General features: G+C 41.2%; 3 protein-coding genes across 8 annotated transcripts in view; 1 reads left to right on the top strand and 2 right to left on the bottom strand.

Annotated features, from left to right (window-relative positions):
- Positions 1-428: 428 nt before the first annotated feature.
- On the bottom strand, positions 429-2889 carry NO66 (Bifunctional lysine-specific demethylase and histidyl-hydroxylase NO66). The gene is made up of 3 exons (XM_065239285.1): positions 2803-2889; positions 2489-2739; positions 429-2152 (listed from the first exon to the last, which is right to left on the bottom strand). Exons 2-3 carry the CDS (start codon positions 2735-2737, stop codon positions 452-454), a joined length of 1950 nt encoding a protein of 649 aa, XP_065095357.1. The 5' UTR covers positions 2738-2739; positions 2803-2889; the 3' UTR covers positions 429-451.
- Positions 2890-2986: 97 nt separating this feature from the next.
- On the top strand, positions 2987-3577 carry mRpL33 (mitochondrial ribosomal protein L33). The gene is made up of 3 exons (XM_065239284.1): positions 2987-3107; positions 3306-3409; positions 3481-3577. The coding sequence occupies exons 1-3, from the start codon at positions 3067-3069 to the stop codon at positions 3531-3533; spliced, it is 198 nt and encodes a 65-aa protein (XP_065095356.1). The 5' UTR covers positions 2987-3066; the 3' UTR covers positions 3534-3577.
- A 3043-nt stretch (positions 3578-6620) lies between these two features.
- The window catches only part of norpA (no receptor potential A), a 180611-nt gene continuing 168725 nt past the window's right edge, over positions 6621-18506 (bottom strand). For 5 of the 6 annotated variants that reach the window (XM_065239435.1, XM_065239433.1, XM_065239434.1 and 2 more), the window contains 4 exons: positions 17050-18452; positions 16630-16990; positions 16466-16555; positions 6621-8246 (listed from right to left, as the gene is read on the bottom strand). In XM_065239435.1, the coding sequence (XP_065095507.1) occupies positions 8178-8246; positions 16466-16555; positions 16630-16990; positions 17050-18452 (1923 nt within the window). In that variant the 3' untranslated portion in view covers positions 6621-8177. Of the gene's footprint in view, positions 8247-16036; positions 16556-16629; positions 16991-17049; positions 18453-18506 lie in introns of all 6 variants that reach the window. The other variant, XR_010520313.1, reaches the window with a different exon arrangement.

The following is an 18506-nucleotide window of genomic DNA, read 5'->3' as shown; positions in this document are numbered from 1 at the left end:
AAACGCTAAAAGAGCAGTTGCACGTCAAACGACGAATCGGAAAACCTCGACCTTCTCCGATTTGCATGAAACTTTGCATAATTGGCTAAAATTAATTCGGCCTTTTGGATCTTTGTTTGTTTTTCCCAGAAAGACATTCTCTAGACAACTCTATCTCAGACGTCATTTCGTGCTACAATTTTTTGAAAAAAAATCAAAGACGCCATTTTGAATATTTTACAAGATCCAAAATGGCCGAATTTTAGCAAAAATGTGAATCATTGCCCATACTAAACAATTACGCATTATTTTGCCTGGAACTGCTGAAAACCGAATCCGCTTCAAATGGATCACATATTGGGAATTTCTTTCCATTGTTTTAACCATTCAATAACTATCCAAATTTATATTATACAATTAACAGCCAAAAAAATACAATTAACAGCAAAAAAAAATACAATAGGCATCGGCTTCACTTAGCTTTCACCACAATGAGTCCTTTTTCCCAAAGGCTCTTAGCAAATTCCACCTTATCATCCACCGGCAAATCCCGGATCGGCAAGGCCTGCGGATATATCTTGACCAGAAGCTCCACCCCGATAGCAGCGTCCTGATCGATTTCCAGGAAGTTGGGCTCGTACTCATGGTACTCCCGGGAGTTATCCGTGTGATAGTAAATGCGAAGCTTATCCTCCTCGCTCACCAGCCGGAGAACATTCCGACGCAGTAGACGGACGGTGCTATCTTCAGTGAACGGCACCCGTAGACTGACGGTGCCGTCCGCATTGTGATTGAAGTTTGCGGCGTAAACCGTACGCGATTGCTCTTTATCGGTTACCATCGGAGGAAGGGCGTCATGCTGAAAACGCTTGGCCAGTTGATCCACTGCACTGTCGATGGCCTCCTCGCTGAACACCTTATCCACCAAGGCTTTGATATGGCCGATCAATTGCGTTCGTGTGGGCGTTTCGTTATCGGAATTCACAATACCGAAATGCTGGTGCAGATTCAGAGGTATTCCTCGGCGTAGATCAAAGTGTGTTTCGGCGGCCTGAGCGAGAGCATGCGGAAAGAAGACCTCCAGCAGATCAGCCCAGCAGTTTTTCTGATAGACGCTCATGGTAATATGCAGCGAGTTATGACCAGGTACGGTGCTGGCTTGATGGATGATTCCACGAGGAAAGTAGAGCAAATCACCGGGTTCCAAGATGACATCCAAGATGGGACTACCGATTTCATCTTGAGTGAAGTTCGGAGACGATACCCGGGCTAACACTTCGGCCGGTACACGTGGACTGTATAGTTTCCAGTGCTTACGACCCTCAACCTGAAGAACGAATGCTTCGATGTCGTCGAAGTGGGGGGCAAATCCTTGGCTATTGGGGGGTGTCAGATAGAAATTAGCACCGGTCATGCAATGGAAGAATTCCTGCAGTTTCACATTCATTTCGTACACCCCCGGAAGGTAGGTTTGTGGATTGAGCATTCGAATGCTGCAACCTTCTTCGTAGAAAGCCCACATGTCCGGTGGCAAGACCCTTCCGTCGGGATTGTGTGTTTCACGCTGGCCCTCCCGATACGAAGTGACATCAATGTTTTTGGTATATTCGATATTATGCTTTCGCAGCATCTCATCGATCTTTGCACGTGAAACCAAATTTCTGTAGTAGGACGGGTCCTTGCGTTGAATGAGCAACGGTTTGCTCTCCCAGTAATTTGCCATAAATTCGTCGACAGTGGTCGGATGGATTACCCAGGTGAATTTTTCCCGACCAATCTCCGTGCTGTCCTCGGCAAAGCAGACGCCGTTCACTTTCGGTGTTTGTGATTCCTGCTTTACAACCACTTTCGCTGGAGTGCCTTGAATTGGCAATGGCACCTGTTTGGTTGTTTTCTTCGCTGGCTTAGCATTCTTGCGAACGGGTGTCGAGTGATTGGAGTTGTTTTTCAGCAAGTCACCATTCAAGGACATTTCAATCAGGGAATCGTCGTTGTGAGCATTTTTCGAGCGATTGAGCCCGGCAAGACTCTTCCGTAGCTTTTCCCGGTGCGATTTTGTATCGACAAGTTTGATTTTGAAAGTCGCGTTGGGTTTATTTTTTGCGTTTTTGCTAGTTTTTGAGTTTTCGGCTTTGGTGGAACTTTTTGTATTGTTTGAAGTGGCAGCATTGTTCTGGAAGTGTTGTCAGTTGTATTATGTATGTCTGTAAGCTAAGTGTGCTCTCCGATCTCTCAAACCAAAATGGTCCCCTCGATTCTATAACATTTAGCGATGAGCCATTTTGTATATAGCATATAGCGGCATATATATATAAATAATAATAAAGATCGAAATAACTGCTCCTGTTTGAGTAAAAATGTTAGTTTGAGCAAACTACAGACAGCGCAAAATGGTATAAACCGCGAAATAGACAACCAATACATGGTAAGCCGCGAAATGTTATAGAACCGGTTTCCTCCTATTCTATTCAGAAACCGGGAGTTCACTGGAAACTCAAACAACCCTTACCTTCTTTTTCCCCTTCTTCGGTGAGGGCTCTGCGGAAACACCGGACTCGTCCTGGCTCAGTTCCCGCCGTTCTTCTAGCAGCAACTGGTCGATCAGCTTTTTCTTACTCGGCACGGTTGACGCTTTTTTGTTCTTCTTGCCGCGTTTGGCCTCGGGTTCGACGTTTACCGGAGGCGTTCTTTTCAATCCCGCAAGTGACAATGGTTGCGGCACTAACGGAGTGTCGAAAATAGACGGAACGGCACTCATTTCTGGAAGAAAATCAAGTTATGTAGCTGAAAAACTGTTCAGGGACGCTAGACTACCTTACTTACCTTAACTAATAACTTTATCAAAATTATCCCAAATTAAACGATATTTTATTGTAACAAAACCGCGACTTTCCACTCAGAAAACGTGTGATTGTTTACCCACCCTCACCTCACACGTCCCAGCCTCACACCGCACACATCAAATAGGTCAACTGTCAAAATGCAAGCGTTTGTGCGAAGATTCGCAAGCGTTCGTTCGAAACCAAAAAGTAAACATCGAGACCGGATCTGCGGAAGAATTTTTGCGTAATAATCTGGTGTTTTAAAATGTTCATCACGAATATTCTTCTGAAGAAAGCCAAGAGCAAGTAAGTGGATCTAGTGGTATTGAAATATCTACACAGTTTGAATGTTTCAGCTGGCAAATATTGGTTGGTTTCATAATACATTGGGATCTCGTGTGTGCGCTCTGCTGATCGCTCACTCGCTCATACAGTAGCAGCTCGATTTTGCGACTCATTACATTTAATTTACAAACTATGGGTTATTTCTTATTCCTTTTTTAGGAATGTTCTGGTGTTGATGGAGAGTGCCGTTAGTGGACATCAGTTTATGAAGATTCGGGAACGACTAGCCGATAAGCTGGAGATGATTCGTTTCGATCCGTACAGTGAGTATTATTTCTTTGTTCGTAAATGTTTGGGCAAACGGTCATCACATTGAAATGCCATTGATTTTCAGTTCAACGCAACAGTTTATACAAGGAGCGCAAACGTGTCAGGAGTTTGAATTAAATATGATTTTGGTGTGAATTATTAATTGTTATTTAGTCACAACATCCACACGTTCTTTTGTTTTTGTAAAATTGAAGCTGTCCGAAAGCCTGCAACATGCTTATACTCTGGGTTGCCATCAGTTTTTCAATAACTGGTATAACTGGCAAAATGCACCCAACAAAACTAAAAGACAACTGGATCCTCGTAAAAATTCGATTTTGGGAAATTGAAAAAGTTCACTAAATTCTCCATTCCAAATCTGATATATAAAAAATTAAAAATGACCAATAGAATTGCTAATCTTACTAATCTATATTAAAAATTCTGTTATTTAAGCTAGTATCAACGAGCTATTTGGCGACTACTATCAGTCTGGGCTTGTTTGGACTATTTCCGGGAACGATCATCGAACCATTGACTTTCTTCGGTCGTACATGCCTGTTTCCTGCTGTGCTCTTTTGGATGGTTTCAGCCTGCATGGTTTAACGCAAATTAATTCTGTACCCAACAAAAACTCTCTGCTGTTTGATATTGTGCTAGCGAACGAAGCCGCCGCACTAGAGTGCAGTGTCACCGAGGCATCCGATCCATCAATTCATCAATCGATCAGCTCATGTTCTCTATGAAGACACCTATGAATAACTGACTTCTTTACATTGAATCACTCACTGGCCCAGGTAGATTGTCAGTCGCTTGAATTGTGTTCGTCCATTGATGATGCCGTTAACTACTTCGACGAAGTTGTGAGCCGATTAGATTGCGTGCCTCTGATGAGACCTGCTCCAAAACCTGCATGGTCTAATGCTCGATTACGACACTTAAAGCGTGTGAGATCGAAGGCTCTTCGCAAATACAACCAGTCCCCTAATCCATTCACCATGCGGTTATTTTCGATTAGTAAGTATTGACTCCTTGTTTGCTGTGCTATTACAAACAGAGAGTAACAATTTCAAATTTGTATGTTTTGTGGAAGCTGACATTTGTGGCTTTGAAGTTTCACGCTAAGGCTTCCTTAGAGTATCACCTTAATAGGCCTGCATGCTAAAACGACCAACCATGCATTTATTTCATTTCATTGATAAGCCTAGTGACGTAGAAGGGCCGATGAATGAAAATTTTCAAACCAAAGCTAGGCCCTACTGCTTGAGGCAGGGCCGATCATTTCGACAGTGAGCATGCAAAAGGGCGTATACGCGAAGATCGATTCTCTTCATCGATTTTCTCTTTGCATTGCTATAGCTAAACCAAACAATTTTCTAGAATTTGTTCCATGCAGAGTTGTAACAGGTTGTATTGGCTATCAAAAGCAACATCAAACGCACCGAGAAACGTTAATTCTAGCGAGTTATTAACAAAAGAGAAAATCGACAAAGAGAATCGATCATCGCGTTTACGCCCTTATGCATGCTCACTGTCGATTTGTTTTGAATTTATTTGACGTTGTGAAAAGGCTTAGCAAAGGGCGTACCATTTCTGATGACAAGCACAACGACTTAACAAAAAGGGCCTATCCATTGGAAGATTCACAAAAAGGCTTATTAATTTATGAATCTAAATTGTTATCGATTTTTATATATTTTTTAAAGCTTTTCGCATATTTTGGATGTTTTATACTGAGATACAGTTACTATTGTTGTTGTGAACAATATAAATGCCTAAAATACTTCAATTTTCTTAAATATGAATTGAATAGTGGTGGAAAAATTTAAAATTAATTTTCTGGTTTGTTTATGTTTTGGACATAGGCCCATTTCAAATGTGCCTCTAGAAACGCGATTCAGAAGACGGAGAAAGATGAAAAGGACAACGGGATGGAAGCTGACGAAGAAGAGAGCAAAAGAAAATGCAGAAACTGAGAAGAGGATGGAGAGTAACCAGAAGAAGACCGAGCAGAAGAAGATTAATGGAAAATGTTACGGTACGAAAATGAATGAAAAAGGGCGAAGATTCGGATGAAGAAGGCGAACCAGAAGAATTATTAGAGAAGGAAAGAAGAAGACACGGATTCAAGGCAAAGCGAAGCAAAAAAAGAAGATAAGAGGATTATGAGGTTGTAGACGAAGCGAAGCGGAACAGCAATTGCAAAAAACAACCGAAAACATGGCGGATAGTAATAAACGGACGAAGGCTACGGAAAAAAACGAAGATGATGAAAAGATAGAAGAAGTAAAGGTGAAATGAATAGAGAAAAAGACGTGAAAACAAGAGATGAAACGGTATTAGCAAGCAGACGATGAACCAGAAGGAAAGGAAACGAGCAAAGGAGACAAAAGGTGAGTGAAATTAGAATTGTTTTATAAACACTAACACTCACACCCACACACTATTACACTAAAACCACTGAAACAGACACGATTGCATCCGGTGGAAAGAACAACAACAACAAAATCACCAAAGACACCAAGTTTAAGATTGCATTCTTGACCCACGGTGCATTGGAAGAAAACGGCCAATGTGAGTTTCTGGACTTTTGTGATATTCTATCACCAATGCACACAAACACCTTTTGCTAATGGATGCTCTTTATTATGCTTCTTGTTTTTTGTTTGTTTTTGTTTTATTGTTGTCTAAATTCATGTTTTAAAATTTACTCGTGGCAATTCAACTGACCTTCCTGTTTTTTTTAATTCAATAACTAAATGCTTCCTTGGCCTGATTAGATGGTATCTAAAACAAATGTTCTACACTGCCGGTCTTACCTAAACATTCTAGATAATAATAATAATAATGGTTCATTCTTGTTTTTCACATGTTTGGTTTCTCGTTTTCAGTAAGATTCTCGCTTCCTTGACGAAAATTATAATACTTGATTTTGGTATTTCACAAGTTTGTTGTTGTTGTTGTTTTTGTTGTTGTTGTTGCTGTTGTTGTTGATATTCTTGGGAGCGAAGTCAGTTAACGTGTTTCTATTACTTTTTTTTGGTTTCCTTAAAATGTAACGACTAGAAAACGTGTTTTTTGTTTTGTTTTGAAAAAGATGGTTATACATAACAATGGTGTTTGCGTGTGTGTGTGTGTGTTTATTATCTGGACAGGGTTGAAAACTTCGTTGAATGTCTTTGTATTTGTGTACACAGTTTAATGTAGTTTGCAGTTCTTCGAGAAGAAAAAAAGAATTAGTTTTTCAATCGGGATGACATTGATTACACTCGACGAGATGATTGTGTAATTTGCATTTTTCTTTGTTACGATAAAAAAGTATAAAGGGATGATTTTCGTATTATAGGCACTCATGATTCTTGTAGTTCTTTTTTATTTATCGTTTCTGGTTGCTTCTATGAACAGCAGTTCGATTTCACATTTTTTTTTCTTCTGTGTTGATTTGATGATGTGAAGGAATGGGTCATTATGGGGTTAGTGGGGATGAATGCGACAGACTTTCAAGATGGTAGGAACGCTCTCTGGAGGGACGTAGGGAAGAGGTTACGATTACAATACTTTTCCTTTCTTTGTTGCTTACCATAAGATCTAAATATTTTGTCTGCTTTCGTCTTCTTTAACTTGTTTTAAAATTTGGTTTTGTTTATAACTCTCTTTAATATGTTTTTTTTTCAATCAGTAATTTTAAAAATGATTATGATATACACTTCAGTATGTTTATTCTCATATATTGTGGGGTTATCAGTGTTATTTGTTATTTTCTTTCAGTTTCTCTGCTGTATTGGTAGTAAAATACTTGGTTGTTTGCAGAATTTAAAACAGTTTTGATTGCTTTCAGAAAATGTGACAAAAGAATCGCTTCTTCCGATGCCATATTTCTACTTAGTTTTTGTTTGTTCAAATTTGTGTAACAGAAGTCAAAGCAATTTTAGTGTGATGCTTTTCTAATTTCCTAATTGACTTTCTACTAGAACTTACGGAAACGGTCAACACCAATAAGAAGCTCGTAATAGAAGCAATTTGTGTCAACATAAAATCTCTTAGCGGAAAATATATGGCAATCAACTGTAAATGTACTTGCTATGGCTAACGAACAGTCTCCGTTTTCTACTTGTATGTGTTGGTTTAAGTGTAGTATTTCGTTCACATGTTGATGATAGACGTAAAAATTCATTTGATCCCGCTCTTTCTTAGTTAGATAAATTTTCCATGTTGGCAACCTAAAAAATCTCCCCTGCTCTTTCCGTTCCTACTAACGCAACAGTACAAAATGCCCCTCGTTCCTCCATCGTTGGTATCACTTTTCCCCTTCCTTGTTCTAACATAAATAACGATAATAAGAAACAACTAATCTCACTTTGATTTTCATTTCATTTTTCTAAAATGATGCTACTCTTTGATAAGTGTAGTTGTTTGCTTCATTTAATACTAACAGTAATAGTTTATTTGTTTTTTGGTTCACCTAGTTCTTGTTTCGCTCAAAATGATACATTTTTTTCTTGATAGTAGAGCTTAGTACGTCTTATAGAGTTCCTCTAAAATATGGGGTTTTCGTACTCATATACATTTCACTGGTTTATGTTTTGATCTACGATCTGTGATCTGTTGTTGTTGTTGCTGTTGTTGCTTTTTTATTACTATGTTCTCCAATACATTTGTTTGTTTGTTTTGTATGTTGTAATACGAGAAACTTAAAGTGGTTCAGTTCTGCTGTTGGTTTTTCAGTAACTTTTATTTGGATTGTTTTATTGGGTCAGCCTGGGGCGAACCGTTGGCTAACATTCAGGCATAGAACTCCATCTTACTGGACATCTTGTACTCCTCCTCGTCGACCTTGTACATATCGATCAGCTGTGGAATAGAGTTGGTTCAATAAATAATTACTGGTTAGTAGAGTTTTCAAATGATTTTCGTCATGTTTAGTAGGCATTAGTGTTGTTACGTTACTAAACGCTAAATGGATTAAGCATACTGGCATATTTCGCACATAGCATTTCATAAGCATCCCGAAAAAGATTCCGCCAATATTTTCTTTCTGCTATTAGATATTCTATGATGCACTGAAACGCAAGTGATTCTTGTGTAAAAGAAGCAAGATGATAAATAGCCACAATAGCGAAAAAGAGCATTACTTGACGGAGTAGTTGGAAGCTAGGGTGTGGGAAAAGGAAAAAGGAATTCCAGTCAGGAGTTCAGGACAAATCCTCTCAAGCTATCAGGCTACTCACAAATTATTCAAAAGACCTCCAGATGATCATAGATCTTCAAAAAATCCTTAAGATAATGGTTTTAAACTTCAACTTGACCAGCTATCGTTCTGAAGCTCTCCAACATCAATTCAAATCACATGTCCGAGTTATTGTTTCAAATTGCACAAAAATTGATCCAAAGATCTCCAGGTGATCATAGATCTCCAAAAAGTCTTCTGAATATTAGTTCATAACTTCAGCTTGATCAAGTATCATTCTGAAGATCTTAAACTGCACGTCAATTCAAATCATGTCTCCCAGATACAAGGCGTCACAATATCACCTTCAATCGATCACAAAATCGATGCGATGAAGAGACTGCTAGCTTTCTTTTTCTGTTGAAGTCGATCAGCTTCGCAGCATTCTATAGAACCAGTCGGTGTCTGCAAACAAATTTCCAATCGTTTGTCTCTCTTTCTCCCGTCGCTTCATGCGTATTACTTTCAAGCTTCGGTGAAGTGGACGAGTGAAAGAGCATTTGATTTTGATAGTTTTGTCTTTCATGAAATACGCCAACAGAGTTTTCATGACGTATGTTTATGTTTAATTTATCTTCCATCCACATATATCTGGAGTGATTTGAGATTTGGGCGTAATTGTATTTGTAAACAAACAGGTCAATCGCCGATTTCTCGTGAATAAAAGCTCAATCTTATAATCAAGCTATACCAAATGATAGATAAATCATACCTCTACCTTATAGTGTTATTAGTTTTCAAAATTGAGCTTTTATTCCCGAGATTAATCGGCGATCACTCCGGATATATCTTAAAAAAAGTAACGGAATTGGGACATAACGCATATTAAACAAATTAACAGAGCAGGTGACAGTGTCGGTGAAAGGGATTGAAAGCCATGATGAGGTTTCGTTTCAACTCGAAAATCGACGTTACTTTCATTGAAAGGGGTGAGCAAACCAACGACGAGAAAATCCAGAGCCAGCAATCCGTTCTAATCGTGCTTCTTTTTCATTTTCGTTTCGTGCTGATAGTCTAGCTACGCGTTATATAAAAGATGCATTAAACACGTTGTTTGAAAGAAACAAAACACGAGTTCATTTTAGAGCTTCGAAAATTTAGAGCACTGCCCAGATATCCTCTCAATATACCAGGTTGCTCAGAAATTATTCCTTCAGGTAGCATTATGAAAATCTTCAACTGTCGAACAATTCAAATCACATCGCCTAGATATTCGCTGATCATACCAGGTTGCTCAGAAATTATTGCAAATACCTTCAGGTGATCAGAGATCTCTAAAATTTCACTGCCCAACTATTCAAATCATATCTTCCATGATTTTTTCGAGATACCAAGTTCTCAGAAATTATTCAAAAGTCCTCCCAAGTGATCATAGATCTCCAAAATATCCTCAAGAAATTTTCTGTGTGAACAGGTATCATACTGAAGATCTGCAACTGCCCATCAATTCAAATCACATCTCCAAGATAATCTCAAAGATTCCAGGTTGCTCAGAACTTATTTAAAATAACACCAATTGATAATTGTTTCAAGATTTCTGGTTCAAGCTGGCTACTGAGTATTTCAGTTCAACACTGGCAGGAGATGGAACTGGACGCTTCATCGTCAGACTACCGCTTGATGATTGGAAGCCAGCGCTTGGTAATTCTCTCACTGTCGCCACGAAACGATTTACATGTATGGAAAAGCGCTTTCATCTGGATCCGGAGTTCAAGAATCAATACACCAACTGCATGCGCGAATATTTCGACCTCGGCCATATGGAAGAGGATCCAGCAGCCGAAGTAAACAAGGATCGCAGAGAGTGCTACTACTTACCGCAGCATGCGGTAATCAAAGTAGACAGTTCAACAACAATTGAAATCAAAATTGTGCGTCATCATCAGGAGCTTCGCTCAATGACAGATTGTTAGCTGGACCGAATGTCTTTACAGTTTCGTTGCGGTTCCGTTCACATCGAGTGGCTTTCCGTGTGGAGGTTGCTTAATTCTATCTCCAAGTACTGGCACATCCAGCGGACCGTGTCTATCTTCGTATCATGTTCCTAGAAGAATCAGATCAGCCGTTGAAGCACTATCGCCTTTGTACAGTGACGTACGGAACGAAAACTGCCTCGTATTTGGCAATTGAGGAAATGAGAGAAGCAACAAAGTAGTACGAAACTGTTTATCCGGAAGCAATGGAGCGGATCAAGATAGTCTTTAATATCGACGACTTCCTGTCCGGAGCAGATGACGAAGAACAAGCAAACCGCTTGAAGCAGCAGGTGATCGACATCTTATCTGCAGCTGGTTTCTAACTGAGGACCCGAGCAAAGCTGGAGATCAAATTGAAATCAAAATTTGCTGTTATGATGTAACTTATTTTGAATACTCCAGTTGACTTAACGGTTAACACAGGGCAACATTTGAACTGTTGAATTAAACGGAAAACTAATCCTGCTTTCAATGAAATCAATTTGATAGCTGATTTTGCATTCATAATGTATAACTGAATACGGGCCTGACGTAAATGGTTGGCATCCATGCTTTTCATGCTGAAAGACTTGAGCTCAAATCTCACTCCGGTCAAGTCACGAATGACCTAAAATGTGTCAAACAAAACAAATATACAATACTCGTTAGTTCAAAGACAGATGAACTTAAATTAAATTTTAAGCAAGACGTTAGCAAAACTTCAAGTTAAGTTGCTTTCATTTAAAAAGTCTTGACTGCATAATGAAAGCACAGCATGATATCAGACTACTGTCGCGACAATTGAAATCAAAATGAGTTTTCATTATGATAGGAACTGCAAAATTTAATATCGATTTGTTTTCATTTTGCCAACCGACTTTGCTCGGGGAAGCGGTCGTCTAGTTGTAAGAATCTTCTACCTAACCACCCTTCGGACGAAGAACAACCCGTAAAGGGTGCCCAACATCAAATTGCATCACGGAAAACGCTGTAGAAAATTACCTAGTTGACCGATTCTTTTCAAACTTTCAGACCATAAAATATAATCCATTAGTAAGTAGTTGTGCGGTAAAATCGGTAGAACTGTTTCAAACACACAGTTGGTACTTGAGCGGGTCGGTTTTCATCTCTTTTTGCCAGTGGTGGCGGGGGGACACATCCCTCACCATCCCTCTCCAAAGGGGGAGTTTGGTAAAGAGAGATGAAAAAACCGATTTGTACCTTCCTTAAAAGTTGTTCTAGCTCGCTATTCTAATATCTATATGCAATCTTCACACTGCCGTACTCTAACGGAACTATCAACTCTATGCTTTCATCTACTCCATCTCCATCTATCGCATAAAAATTACCACTACAGTCTGTTATTTGAAATTAGCATCTTCAACTATGTAAATCGTTGACTTCACGTAGAAGTAATACTAAAACATATAGTCAAAGTACCATTAGTAAGCTTTTGGCATATTTATTGCATTCAACTTCATGTCCTTGGGTACGAAAGTGACTCCGTTGGCTTCGTACCACTCCATGAGAACATTTGAATAGTTGCACGAAGGTAGATCCGGCCAGAAGATCGTAGGGCCCTCGTGTTGCTTCAACAGTGAAGGCAGACGCTTCTGTAGATACTCCTTGAGGTAGATCTGCCCCGTTTACAGTCCCGGTAGTCACGAACGGCGCACTCTGTTTACCACATGAGCAGATCGCTTGCCAAATCATGTATTTCTTAACTTGTGCTGGGCGGTGAAGAACAGTAGCCCCGGAAGCTGCCGGAAGTCCGCCTTGACGTAAGTTTCATCATCCATGGTGAAGCAATGAGGCATCGTCAGCATCTGGGTGTACAGTTTCCGGGCCCGTGACTTTCCCACTGTATTTTGCCGTTCGTTACGATTTGGAGCCTTCTGCACTTTGTACGTATGCAGTAGACTGATGCAAAATTTGACTTTTTCGCTCCACAGTGCTTAAATGGTTTCAAATCGGGTCCTGATTAGCCTCATTTGGTTAGAAACAGACTTCGCACAAGCCATTTGAAGTTTACATGTAAATTACTATGGGAAATCTCAACTTTTTGTTCATTGCCTTCTAGTCTTTTTCCTGTGTGAGCTGCGAAACAGTTCGATAGCCATTCTTATAGAAAATTTTCTCAGCTATAACTTTGCTTAAAATCGTTTCTATGTAAAACGAGACGAGAAAAAGTTATTAATTATTTAAGAGATTGGTAAACTTATGACATGATCAAGCAGCTGCTCTGTAGGCAACACTGTATTTTGCAGTGTGACATAGTAGCCATCATTTTTGTGTCCTATTCAATGCCACAGAAACACCAATGTTGCCTGCTGAGCAGTTGATTGAGCATCATTATAAGACATCAGCGCATTGAACCATTGATAACTTTCGATCCTTGCATTTAATAAAAAAGTGGTCTTCAGCAAAGTTGTAGCTGAGAAAGTTTTCTACAAGTACAGTTGAAAGCTTTTTAAGCAGATCGATATAGTGAATTGACATGAACAAAAATCTTGGTTTTACCCGAGGGGGGCGACACATCTAAATCTCTATTTAAGATGCTCAAAAAATCTCACACTAGCGAATCAATCTTCGAAAAATCTTCTAAAAATCTTCTTGCATTTCTCGCATCTACTTGCATCGCGCATCATCTTTTTGCAGGAAATCTTCAGAATCGTCATCAATCTCTTTTCTATCTACTCAACGTGCACGCAGCTAGCCACAGCAAATCACAATCTTTTCTGCATCTTAGATAGAGTCGCCCCCCTCGGTTTTACCATAGTAATTCCCATACAAACTTCAAATGGTTTGTGCCATCTCAGTTTCTCACCAAATGGGTTAAAATTTTGAGAGGTTAGTCAGGATCCGATTTGGAATCGTTTAAGTATTGTGGAGCGAAAATTTCAAATTTTGCATCACTCTAGTATGCAGTATGCAGTCCCTCCCGGTCCTTGGCTCTCTGAACGAAAGACTTGGGCTGATTCAAATTTTTGACCACATCCCTGACCGAAGCATTGGGATTCCGCTTAAACGTTTTCAGGACACTCACTAATAGAACATCCATTCTGACTGCCTTTCTCCTTCCGTTCGATGCTCAGAATTTCGTAGTAACGACTCACCGTTGACTGCACGATTCCGAGTTGTTTTCCGATGTTCCGATGAGAGAGTTGAGGATTTTCCAGGTGCTTGCGCAAAATCAATTCGCGACGTTGCTTTTCGGGTGACGTCATTTTTTCCAACTTTCGAAAAATGACAGCGATAAAAATACAGTGTAAACAATACACTCTAAACTACTTCTATCCAAATTTTCAAGAGAAAATGCCCAATGGCACATGAAGCTTTCGGATGACAATAAGGCAGTTAAGCCATTGAGCATCCTGTGGTATCCGTCTCGTGATGAATATGGATTCAAGGTTAGCTTCTGCCCGCACGGTGTCAACACGAAGCGCCAAATGCTATCAGATTCGTTCATATTATTTAACCCGTTCGGCTGGTTGGCTCCTGTAATAGTCAAAATCTCTCTATCAACACCTCTGGCTTTTCGACATCGCCTGGGATGATCCGTTACCGTCATCCGGCGAGCAAGAATGGCAAACAGTGAAACACAATTTACATCTACTCGAGGCCATCCAAATTCCACGATCCATCTTTCCAAGCCGGGACAATGTGCAGCTTCATGGTTTTTCAGACGCCTCCAAACAGGAATAAGCGAGAACAGTCGATGAGCAACCCTAATAAAAATTGTATGGTTAATTTGCTTAACGACGTGTTCTGGGTATCATCCAAACCATTTGTGGAATAGTTCAATGATTTGGGTTATCGTTCGTTTATGGTTATTTTTTATTAGGGAAGGCAACGTGTCGGTGGTACTCATTGTTGCTAAATCTCGTGTGGCACCAATCAAGCAAGTGTCATTACATTGCCTTACAACAACAGCAGATCGAACACTGGGCATGGACAGATTCAAGCATCGTTTTCCCCGGAGATGGAAGACATATGTAGCAAACCGGACATCTGCAACGTTGGATTACCTGCCACGAAGCTACTGGAATCATGTTTCTAGCAAGGACAAACCTACAGACGTTGCATCGCGCGGACTGTCGGCAGATGAACTTGTCAACAATCAGCTATGGTTTCAAGGAGCGTTGTGGCTGAAGGAAGACGAATCCGATTGGGAACGAAATCTACACAGAGGTCAAGCTGATCAAAACGTTGTACTCACTGACGACGAAGAGAAGCAACTATGAAGTTGAGAAGCAGCTGATCGAATCCGTAATGCTCAAGCGTGGCACTAGCGAGCGACGTGCTGGTGAGCTTACTCTAGACGAGCTACATAAATCCAAGATGCAACTTTTGCAAACTGTCCAGTACGAGGTGTACGTCCAAGATTTGGAACTGCTGCGGAAGGGTAAGTCTTTCCAACCCAAACATATCCTATCAGCATTGCATCCTTTTTTGGATACGTTTGGGCGGTCGTCTGCATGATTCAACCCAGCTATACGACGTAAAACATCCAATCATCCCTTCCACAAAATCATCGAGCTACGGAACTACTAGTGCGCGATCTGCATTTGCGCAACTTTCATGCAGGATCGTCCCTTCTGACTGCAGTCGTCCGTCAACACTATTGGATAGTTGGCTGCCAGACGGTTGTTCGAAAGGTAGGAACAGTTTTATGGAGGCTTTGAAAGCTGCTTTAAAGTTATTTTTAAAACAACACAGTTTTTAACTTTCTCGGCAGGTTTTTAAAACAGTAAAAAGCTAAATTACTAGCCAGGAATGTTTTACACTTTGAAATGCTGTATTTAAACTAAATGAATTGTTCATTGCCGTTATAAAGCCATCATAAATCAGAATGAATGTCAAATGGTTGCTGAATTGTTAATTGGGAAAAAAATATCCCTTATAAACGGGTACCCGAATTGGTGGTTAGGCACTTCTTATGGTTATTGTTTATGCGGGATGCTAATGGAGCACGTGGCTACCATAAACAGGAGTAAAGTTATATGATATTCACATTTCGGACTAGTCACCCTTAGGTTCGGACCGCAAACAGCCTTATCAGTTAAGGGAAATCATTACCAAGTAGGAGGCGATTTCCCTAGACATAGCGTATCATTGTGCTTGCCACAAAATATTCAAATTAATCCATTGGTTGGCATAGAAAGTTCTCACAAAATAACTGCGAAAGTGCTTCAAAGAACACTAAGTTGAGAGCAGGCATAAGCTCGTGTAAGAGTGTCAAAACTAGGAAGAAGAAGAATGGCATTCATCGTTAGGGTGTACGGTTTAGTAGAATTCGGCTTAATGACCCAACACGAAAACAAATTGTTTGTCGTCTATTCCCTATTCCTAAATTTAGTCACCAATTTCTCACGGTTTCTTGGTTAGTCATAAAAAAGTTAAACAGATTAGTAGAATAAACAAATCCAACAGAAAATAAATCAAAACAAACAGCTTACTTGGTCGCAGCGAAAAGAAGACGGTCCAGCTCCGCTCAATGTTAACACAAACACTAACAAAAAACAAAATATACACAACTAGTCGAACTTAGAGAGTAAGGTACACGTGAGAACTTATCAAATAGGGTCTATTCACGAAACAAAAAAAGAGAAATAAATAATTTGCTTTGGCTGGCGGCGCACTACCTAGGTACTACTGATAAACGAAACCTAACAATTCTACTAAAGACAAATCAAAACATAAAAGAAAACTAGTACGATAACACAGATCAGCTTGGCAATTTAGAAACACGGTTGCAGCATATCCGGCGCGCTTGATCCAGTTTCCCGTAAATCACAGAGCACTATTTACTAAGGCGCATTTTTGAGGCGAGCACAGCGCTACACCACCGTTTCTAGCGTAACAATCTCCCGGCATTCGTTCTGTACCTTCTGAACGTCGTTGTTCAGCTCTTCCAGTTGCTTGTCGTGCGTCACCTTCAGCTTCTCCTTCTCTCGGTTTTGCTTGATGCCGGCCGTCTGTGAATAGGGAAACAAAGTTCAATCAACTCAAGATCAAGTTCCTTCAAGCTAACGGTTCGCTTGCAACGTACCTTCTTCTCGTCCATGAACCGCTTGATGTTGTTCTGCTTCTTCTCACGCAACCGACGATCCTTCTCACCCTTGGTCTTTAGGGTCTTGTCGTTCGCCACCTCCTTGGACGTTTCGACGGAGATCTTCGCCTGGTTACTGTTGAGCGTCTTGACTTCGCGCTCGTGCTTCGCTTCCAGTTGCTTCATCTGCGCCGCCTGAGTTGTTTCCATCAGCTTGCGTAGAATTTCCCGCTGATCGTCCAGCTGCTGCTTGAGGAGATCCCACTCTTCCTTCTTGTGACGTTCGATCATCTCGCTCCATTGGGCATTTTGTTCCTGGATCACTTTCCGTATAGCTGGATCTGCCTTGATTTCCTCCTTACTGAAATGAGATTGCTAGAAGTTAAAATCGATTGTGTCAAATCAAGGTGAGAAGATTACCTCTTTCCCTTGATCAGTCTTTCGATGGCAGCGTTCTGCTGCTTCTGCACAGCCATGCGTTCCTTTGAATGCTTCTTCTTGACGCTATCGAGCTCCTTCTGTTGCTTCTTGGCCGTTTTCTGGAAGCCTTTCTCTTGTCGTAGCGATTCGACCGTGATGGGATCGAATACTATCGGTGGTTCCAGGTATTCATCTTTCTTGGCAGCTTTGCCGGCATCCGCTGCCCCTCCTGAGCTGGATTCCTCAATGCCCATGGCTTTCATATTGTCGGACCGCTCCTTGGCAGCGCCCATGAAAGCTCGTGGATCGGAGAGGGCATCCATGAAGTCTTCGAATCCATCCGGAACGTAGATCTTCAGTTCGATGTTACAGAACAACATAGGAAGCGACATCGGGAAGTTGGCATCCGTACGCAGGGAGATATGCCGGTAGCCGCCCTGCAGGCCATCCAGGGGCAAGATTCGTTGTCCGAGTAGTTTACCGTTTTCGTCGTACACACCGAATCGCAGCACGGCTAGATCCGGCAAGACCACTTTACGGAATAGGAACGGTTCTTCGTTGTACACCGGGTTGAGACCGTTCGCCGGGACTAGACGGGTTCGGAATTCTTTCCTCACAGTATCCGAGGGTAGACCGTACATATCGACTTCGACGTAGGTTCCGACTTTCTTATCCGACAAGAACTGACCGGCGATGACTTGTACAGCGCAGGATGCAGCGATCACACCATCGACCGGAGCATCGGCGAATGGGTCGAAATTTCGATCGGAGCGCCGCATGAAATCCGGTTTCAGTAGATATCCGCAGTTGTTGTTGTATTCGAATTTACCCTGGTTCAACTGCATCGGCAGATCAGACGTTTGAAAGTTGAGAGACACCATCTGGCAGCCGGCATTCCAAAACACCTGGGGCATGTAGTTGGATGAATCGGCTCGGGTTCCCTTGGGGTAGATACGGGACATCTGTCGTTTGTTGTAGTTGACAAAGTCGATGGCCTGCTGCTTCAGCAGATTCATTCCGGTCGTTTCGGCAAACGAGGACATGTTATGGTGGATATTCTTTTTGTCGGCGTAGTCGAACGATTGGAACTTGATTGGCTGGGCGTAGTTGACCATCGACGATAGCCAGGGATGTACGTTGGTCGTCGAACCGGTATATTGGACGACGGGAACTTCCTCGCCTCCATCAGGCGACACAACTACCGTTGCTACGGCTGCGGCTTCTTCGCCTTCCGGTTTCCGAACTGCACTGGCATCCTCCTTCACATCATCCTCCGCCACGAATTCACCCTGCAGGAAGAGTTCCAGTTCCCGTTTCTCCACTTCCGCTTTTAGTCTTTTGTTTTTGATGAGAATCTTGCGCTTCAGGTAAGATGGAGGCGGAAGTACTGCACCTGGTTCGAGCTAAAAAAAAAATCAAACAATTGAGCTCGTTAGAGTGCTTCGGTCGGAAAGCTT

This window comes from Ochlerotatus camptorhynchus, unplaced genomic scaffold, assembly GCF_037179485.1.
Source record: "Ochlerotatus camptorhynchus isolate MF236.1 unplaced genomic scaffold, CSIRO-AGI_Acam_v1.1 ptg000055l, whole genome shotgun sequence".
NCBI classification, from domain to species: domain Eukaryota; kingdom Metazoa; phylum Arthropoda; class Insecta; order Diptera; family Culicidae; genus Ochlerotatus; species Ochlerotatus camptorhynchus.
The sequence above is the reverse complement of the archived record's forward strand: the minus strand, read 5'-3'. Positions and strand labels throughout refer to the sequence as shown.